We start from the raw sequence: 8,380 nt of genomic DNA on the forward strand, positions 1-8,380 counted from the left end.
TTAAATGTCATTACAGTTCATAACTCTTTGAGGTCAAAATGGCAAATGTTAGATCCACCTATTTGTAATGTATTCTTTAAAGGTCAAATAATTCTCTGACCATGGTATTTATTTTGGGGGGTAACCTTGGAGAGACTTTGAAATAATTACTTCTGGGGGTTTTAAAAGGGTAAATGGCTTCAGTTTTAAAACTTGGGGGGAAAAATGTAATCATTTTCTTTTTAGTTTAGGCAGGAATATTTAGACACTCTCTACAGGTATGCAAAATTCCAGTATGAATGCGGGAATTACTCCGGAGCAGCTGAATATCTGTACTTTTTTAGAGTGCTGGTAAGTAATTTTTTCTCTTTGTCATCTCTTGTAGGATTCTCCTGATTGTCCAAAACATCTGTAGGTTAGGGGCTGTTTAAATCTTTGGCAAAGGGAAAAAAATAAAAATGCCTTCCCAACAAACAGATTTCTCTAGCTAATCCTAGAGTTGGGAAAAAATCTAGGACAGGGACTTTTTGTCTTCTAACCTTGGGAGAGTTAGTTTCTTTTACCTGTTTTCTGGTGCATGTTTCTTCCCTTTTAAAACTGCATGCCAAGGAGAAAAGACATTTTGTGATTGCTAACATTTGTGGTTTTTTAGGAAATGAAATGTTCCTTTTGAGGGAGAGGGAAAGGGATTGTTGTCATTAACTTAAGTAATTCTGACACTTAAAAAATTACTCAATCTTATTTTTTCAAACTACCATCCCTCTTTAAAGAAATAAAGATTTTTGACTTATTTTGAACTTTAATTTGAAAACATGTATTTTTTTCCTTGTTCCCATTTGTCGATGAATTCTTCCACATTGGCTGTGGTTAGCTTGCAAGAGCACTGAAGGTAATCAGTGATGCTAACCTTGTAGTGGCTTATCAGAAAATTCCATCAGTCTTAACTTGAATATTATGAAGGATTTAGGAAAGCAAAAGTTGATTACTTTGGAAATGTAAACAGCTTAAACCAGGATTGTAAAATCAGAAGCCTGATATCATTACAGGTACATGAAAAGAGTTGGTTATTCATATCATTTGTTAATGCTGGGAGTGAATTTTGAGAATGAAGATTTAGTGTCATGTTAGAGTTTCAACACAGTAAATTTATTGTTACTGCTCTGTGAGTGAATGTGCCATTTTGCTAAGACATGGAAACTTAAGGTAACTGCTGGAAAATCCAGATACTGAAACTCTTCTAGCATATCCAGCCTTGAAAGCAGGTTGGTATGAAGAGCCAACTGTAGTGACATGGAGCTGAGCCAGAGTGGTTTGCATGAGCCTTTCGGGGGCTGAGGAATCTGCCGCACTGCTGCAGAAAGCTTTTCTCCTGCCACGTGTAACATAGTCTAGGTTTACTAGCATCATTGTGTTTTGCTTTTGGTTTTATGGTTTTATAATCAGTCTGAAAATTTCTACAAGTAGTAGGTATATAGTTAAAGGTTTTGGGCAAAAAGGTCCAAGTTAGTTCCCTGTCATTAAAACTTTCTGAGTTAGTTTTAAGCTTTTGCATTTTCCCTGATATACTCTTCTTCTAGAACTCAAACTATAGTGCTATGGTATTTTGAGAATTTTGATCACAAAAGTAATGTTTACATTAATTGCAGTCAGTAATGTAGGGATTGGGTAGTGATTAAAAGTGATGTGCAATTTATTTTTAATTCATTTTCAATTTTTGTCTCATGTTGTGCCATAAAACTTTTAGGTAGGAGGGAGACAGTTACTTCATTGGTGCACTGGCAAAGGCTAACAAAGCTAAGTGTGAAATAGTAGAGTCTTTTATTTCTTTGGCATTTAGGTAAAATCTATATATTTGTTTGAAGTTTTAGTAATAAAGATAAAAATCCTGTTTTTGGATTTGGCATAAAAAATGTCAGTGTGTTGGTTACTAGTTATTTAGTTTTATTTTTTATTTTTTTTTTGCCATAGCCTTTTTCATTTCTGAATTCTTTTCTGATGGTTTGTTATTCTTTTAAATCTATGGTTAGGGAAACATAAGCTATGAAAGAACCATTGTAACTATGATCTGAGATTAGAATTTGACTCTCTGGGTGACCTATTGGAGGCCAGTGTTGTATAAATTAAAGCTGTGTGACCCTAGAATATCCCTTATTTTAAAAAGATTTCGTGGCTTTTAGTCTCCATCAGGAGTGTTTAGGTGCACCCTGTTTGACTGTGAAACTTCTTCCTTGGATTTACGCTCTAGGAAATGAGTTAATTTCAAATGAAATGAGGGGGTGGGACTGGTAGGAATTTTTTAACATTTTTGTGTTGGAAGTTAATACCATTAGTTAATTATTTTGCTAGAATCTGCCCTCACTATGGCCTTTGGTCTGACTTCAAACCTGTTTAGTAGCTATTTGAAATAAAAGTGATTGTTAGGCCCTAGGACTGTTGGTGGTTGCAGTCTCCCCCCCCCCCCCCCCCACGCACATTCAGAGCTTAAAGTTGCTGTACTGTGAAATATGTACATTAGATCTTAGGCTACTTGAGACTCAAGCCTCAAGCATAGATGACTTTTGAAAGCTTTAGGGTCTTGGCTGGAGTTTTGGGTCTGATGTATCCTGTTTGATAATATCTTTTAAAAAAATGCCTGTTTCATATCGATTCTCAGATATACAGGTTTTCATATTTTAACATCTGAAATTGGGATATGTCTTATTAAAAAGTGGTGGCATCTAGGGTTGTGTTTGGTTTCAGAAACAATAATAGTGTATCTTAAAAGTAACGCCATCATAGATTCAACAAACTAGTTAATACTCAAATTTTCTTTAAAGGGTCAAATATTTTATCCTTCATAATTAGAACAATTATTTTACAAATTTTTAAAAATCAACCTTTTAATGTTACAAGTTTTGAAGAATTTGTATATATCTGTATAACCACTGTCCCTCTCAAGACAAAGAATGCTTCTGTCACCCAAAAGACTTTATGTTCCTTTCAGTTCATTTCCCATCCCCGGACTGTTGGAACAGGTTTTGCAAATCTGTTGATTTGCTTTGTTTCTATAGATTAGTTTTGCTTATTCTAGAATTTTGTATAAATGTAACAATACAGGATGTATGCTTACGTCCTGCTTATTTTGAACAGTAAGTTTTTGAGCTTCATGGAATTGTGTGTATCAGAAGTCAGATTCTTTGTATTGCTGAGTAGTAATCCATTCTATGAATATATCACAATTCCTTTATCTGTGCTTGTTAGTGGACATTTGGATTACTTCTATTTTTTTATCTATTATAAATAAAGCTGTCGTGAATATTGATGTACAAGTTGTTTTGTAGACCTATTTTGTGATATAATAGGAACCATTGGTTCTGTGGATATCTTTTAAAATTTAACTCAACAGATTTAATTGACAGCAACTGATGTCGGTTCTATTACTGTCTTCGTTTTACAGATGAGGAAGCTAAAGCATAGATTTGTTGCCAAGTCATTTCTAACTCATGGAAATACCATCTGTGCTGAGTAGAACTGCTCTGTAAGGTTTCCAAGGCAGTGCCCTTTCAGAAATAGATTGCCAGGCCTGTCTTCTGACACACCTCTGGGTGGGTTTGAATTGCCAACTTTTTGGTTAGTGCTTAACTATTTGTGCCACCCCTTGGCCTATATAAGTGGAAGACTCAGGATGTTTGGTACTTAGATTTCAAATCTGCTTATGTGATTTATTTAACTTATAAACTAATAGTATCTTATAATTATACTATCATGTAAGTCCTTCAGAAAAAAAGTTCTAAATTTCATCATGGGGTATAGAAATATATGCTTTCCTTCCAGCACCCTCACTTGCTTTTGCTGCTTTTGCACATAAGATAAATTCAGTGTCATTCTTTGTACTTCTGTTGCCTTGTTCTAAGGTAGTCTGCTTTACTTGTATTTGTTATTAGCCTGTCCTTTTAAATGTTTTGATTTTCTTGATCTGCTTCCACTAGTAGGAGTGCTGGTAGAATAGTGCCTAAGGCACTTGACTGCTAACCAGAAGGCTGGCAGTTCGAACCCACCAGCCACTCCTCAGAAGGAAGGTTGGGCAATCTACTTCCAGTGATACCGCCTCAGAAACCTAAGGAGGAGTCGCTATGAGTCAGGTCCAACTTGACAGCACATAACAACAACAACAACAACTTCCATTAGTGGAGAGATGAGATAGGAATGGCCCTCACTTCTCCTTTTTTGTCGATTAAGACTGTGGTATAAAATTTACAGCTTTCATGGCTCTAACATCAAGTTGTCTATTTTTGAATCAGTAGTCCTTAGATGGCACAAATCGTTATTTACTGAACTATAATCCCAACCAGATGCGACTCAGAAGAGAGGCCTGGCAATCTGCTTCCAAAAGCTCAAGCAATGGAAAGCTGTGGAGCAGTTACACTCTCCACACATGGGGTCACCATGAGTCAACACAAACTTAGGAGCAATTAACAGCAGCAACGATATGTTTAAATCTGGATCCAGCAGTTACTGGGAGTGTAATTTATCTGTTCTCCAGAGTATTCAGAAAATAATTAAATATAATTGCTTAAACCAGGTTCCAGCAACGGATAGAAATGCTTTGAGTTCACTTTGGGGAAAACTCGCCTCTGAAATCTTAATGCAGAATTGGGATGCAGCCATGGAAGACCTGACACGGTTAAAAGAGACCATAGATAATAATGTGAGTTACCCTAAAGTAATTTGTGCATTTACCCTCTTCCTATCAATTTTATGTATCTTTCATAGTTTCTGGTAAGGAAGACACTATGTACTTACTTAAAATAAACTAAAATGTTCAGATTAGCTTCTACTGACCTAACATGAAAATCATAGTAGATTAGTGGGTTGACTAGATTCACTGAGTCTCATCGAAGAAAAGATTAAACCATCTTTTGGTTCTCACAGAAAAAGAAGACAGTTCTCATTTCCATTATAGCTACTGTGCCTTGTTTTTAATGCCCTGAAAATGACACTGTGCTGTCAGTGCTAGGTATTACTGAGAGTCCTGTGCAGAAGATAGGAGCACTGGTGGTGCAATGTTTAAGTCCTTGGTTCCTGACCAAAAGATGTGGTAGTCTGCTTCAGTAAAGATTTATAGCCATGGAAACCCTATGGGGCAGTTCTACTCTGTTTTATAGGGTTGCTTTGAGTTGGAATTCACTTAATGGCAGTGTTTGTTTGGTTTAATTTATGCAGGAGATGAGTTTTCATCTGCAATTAATATCCAGTAAAACCACTTTTTAGTTCAATACTTTATCTTGAAATATTTTTGGAAATGAGTGTAATTTACAGCCTCCGTAAGAATGGTTTAGCCAACATTACTGAATCTGTCCCTGAGAACAGGGTAATAATTTTGAACATGAGGGATTATGTAGAGAGTAGGAAGTGTGGGAAACCAGACCTCAACCATAATGACCCCAGATCATGTGTTAGAAGGTACTAACTAGGTCTTAATTAAAATAGTGAGTCTAGCAGTGTTTAATTTCTAGCCTGTTTCTCATGTACTCATAGTTGTCATATATACATTTTTGAATCCTTTAGTCTGTGAGTTCTCCACTCCAGTCTCTTCAGCAGCGAACATGGCTCATTCACTGGTCTCTGTTTGTTTTCTTCAACCATCCCAAGGGACGTGATAACATTATCGATCTCTTCCTTTACCAGCCGCAGTAAGTTATTTCATGATATAATTTTGGCTTTAATTAGATGAAATTATTTGGGTTTTTATTTTTAAAGCTTAGATTGTATTCTCTACTATTTGTATTTATTGTCTTCCGTTTTTTGTTTCCTCTTGTGCAGTAGATTTGTTAATTGAAAAAGCTCGGTGTGACTCTAGGTGTTTGGTAAATGTAGGTCCTTTAAAGTACAGTCCCCTGGCCAGCAGCATGTTGTTGTTACATGCCCTTGAGTCGGACCTGACTCATAGCGACCTCTCCTTGGGTTTCTGAGGCGGTATTACTATAGAAGTAGATTGCCCAACCTTTCTTGCTAGGAGTGGCTGATGGGTTTGAACCCCCAGCCTTCTGGTTAGCAGTCAAGTACCTTAGGCACTAGGCATGCAGAAATTCAGACCTAATCCTGGAGGAACTGAATCAATCTGCATTTTAACAAGATCCCAGGTAATTCATGTGCATATTAAAGTATTAGAAACACAGCTCTAGGCCATATTATTTGGAAACAATATGTACATTCCATATCAGAATCCTTTTTATACCATCTGTGCTTTATTATCCAGCTTTTTTAATCTTTAGATTATAAGAAATTCAATGTTTTATAAATTAAACAATTAAACTGTTTATTCTGTGGTTGGCTAGAAATGATTTTTTTTTTTAATTACTCTTCTAATTGACTTCAAATGCCTGTGAAACTTCCACCCAGTATTTCTTCTTTGCCTAGAATAACACAAAACAAGACAACCTTAAGAAAATACTTCAGATACTTGAAGATGGTTTTTTGTCTTCTCTCTTTTTCTTCCAGGCTAACTATCCTTGCTTTTATCATATTTTTTTTCAAACTTTTTAGTATTTTGGTTGCTTGCCTTAGGTGATCTCCAGCAGGTCTATATCCTTATTTAAATCTGAATCTTCAAGAGTGAACACTGTGTTCTAAGGATATTATCTAAGCTACGTAAGATTACAGTGGCAGTATTAGCTTCTTGGTTGTTAATATAGCTGTAGAATATAATAACATTTTAGCATTTGCATCAAGTATGGCTTAGTATTATATTAACTATATGGTTAGCTAAATTCCACATATATACTGTTGAGCCACATTTTTGTCATTTTTTAATGTAAATGAAGATTCTATAGTTTTGTGACGTTTGTGATATTATGATTAAAATTTCAATGCAGTAGTTGAAACATACCAATATTGGATAAATCTGAAGTATGCAGAAAATGATTGGTAAATCATTGCAAGATATTTGGGGATTTGTGAGTAAGTGAAATAGTTACATAATAGTCTTTAAGTTAAACTATCCATGCATCTCATATTAAAAAAAAAAAGATGTTTTATGAGAATTTCAAACTCATGCTAAGAATTGAAGATGTATTTCTTAGTACGTATAGAAATTAATCAAACATGCTTCTAAGCAAGAAGAAATTTAGAAATAATAACTAATATCTAGTTTTCCACCTTTTTCCTAAATAAAATGTGTGAGATTGTTATAAGTGCTGATTGACATCCCCAGAATCAAGGATGAAAAGATGACCCTACCCTCAATGAGCAATTACTGTGTGCCATCGATAAATAGCAACTCGGTAGGCCAGAGTAAGACTGCCTCATAGAGTTCGTGAGCTGTAATTTGTATGGGAACAGATTGCCAAGTCTTTTTTCCCACTGAGCCACTGGTGGGTTTGAACCACCAACCTTTTGGGTAGCTACTGAGTGCTTAACCATTGCACTACCAGGGCTCCTTGAGTTAACCCTAGTATTGGAGCCAGTGGTGGTTGGTTCTAAGCAGCCTATTGAATGAGTTAAGAATAAGGAAAGCTTTTGTTGAACTCAGCCATAGAAATCATTAGGGATTGGCTTTCCATGCTGCCACTCACTGGTAATCCTACTCTACAAATTTGACCATGTCTTTTTTGCAGTTATGTGTGTACCCAAAAAGTAATGTTAAATTCAACTGGTTCTTTGAAGATTTTCGATAATGAAAGGATGCATGAAAATAAGGAAAGTAAAATTACTCAATCTCATTGTGAACATTCTGTGATACAAATAAGGGGAAATAATGTGGATTCATTCTGGGTAACTTTATGGCTGATATGAAATTAAACAGAACATGTTTAATTCTTTAGTAGACTTGTTTGTTAATAGTTGTTAGAAATACTGAAGAAGTGTAATTGAAATCCCAGAAATTTTTAAGATACAAATTAAACTTTTATTAAAAGTTTTATAAGAAAGTTATAAAAGTAAGAAATAATAATATAACAGAATAAATTCTGAAAAACTTAAGTAAAAATCTTGTAAATAATGGAATCAACAAGAGATTAAATGCTCCATATTGATGAAATACTGAAAAGCACTCAGATATTGACTCATCAGTTCAAGGACTTTATTAAAGAGAAGATATTTAACTTTTAAAAAGTTTTATTTATAAAATTTATTTTGTTATTGTTAAGAATATATACAGCAAAATGTACACCGTTTAAATGGTTTCTGCATGTACAGTGTAATCAGTTACATTGATTACATTCTTCTAGTTGTTCAAGGATTCTCACCCTTCTTTTCTGAGTTGTTCCTCCTGCATTGCAATGACTCACTGCCCCTTCAGATACCTGTCTCATCTTTTCAGGTGCTGTTGTCACATTGATGCCATATAGATAGATCTTAAAAGACCATAATGCTCAGTAGTAGACATTTTTTCTAATTAAGCTAAACTATTGTTTGTTTGTTT

General features: G+C 35.0%; 1 protein-coding gene across 1 annotated transcript in view; it reads left to right on the plus strand.

Annotated features, from left to right (window-relative positions):
- EIF3E (eukaryotic translation initiation factor 3 subunit E) overlaps positions 1–8,380 on the plus strand; it is a 74,202-nt gene that overhangs the window by 38,514 nt on the left and 27,308 nt on the right. Inside the window, exons 5-7 of the mRNA XM_007934772.2 lie at positions 226–330; positions 4,541–4,666; positions 5,527–5,651. Coding sequence (XP_007932963.2) covers positions 226–330; positions 4,541–4,666; positions 5,527–5,651 — 356 coding nt within the window. The remainder of the gene's footprint in view (positions 1–225; positions 331–4,540; positions 4,667–5,526; positions 5,652–8,380) is intronic.

Source organism: Orycteropus afer, unplaced genomic scaffold (genome assembly GCF_000298275.1).
Source record: "Orycteropus afer afer isolate SDZICR_OR568_19922 unplaced genomic scaffold, OryAfe1.0 scaffold00021, whole genome shotgun sequence".
Lineage (NCBI taxonomy): Eukaryota > Metazoa > Chordata > Mammalia > Tubulidentata > Orycteropodidae > Orycteropus > Orycteropus afer.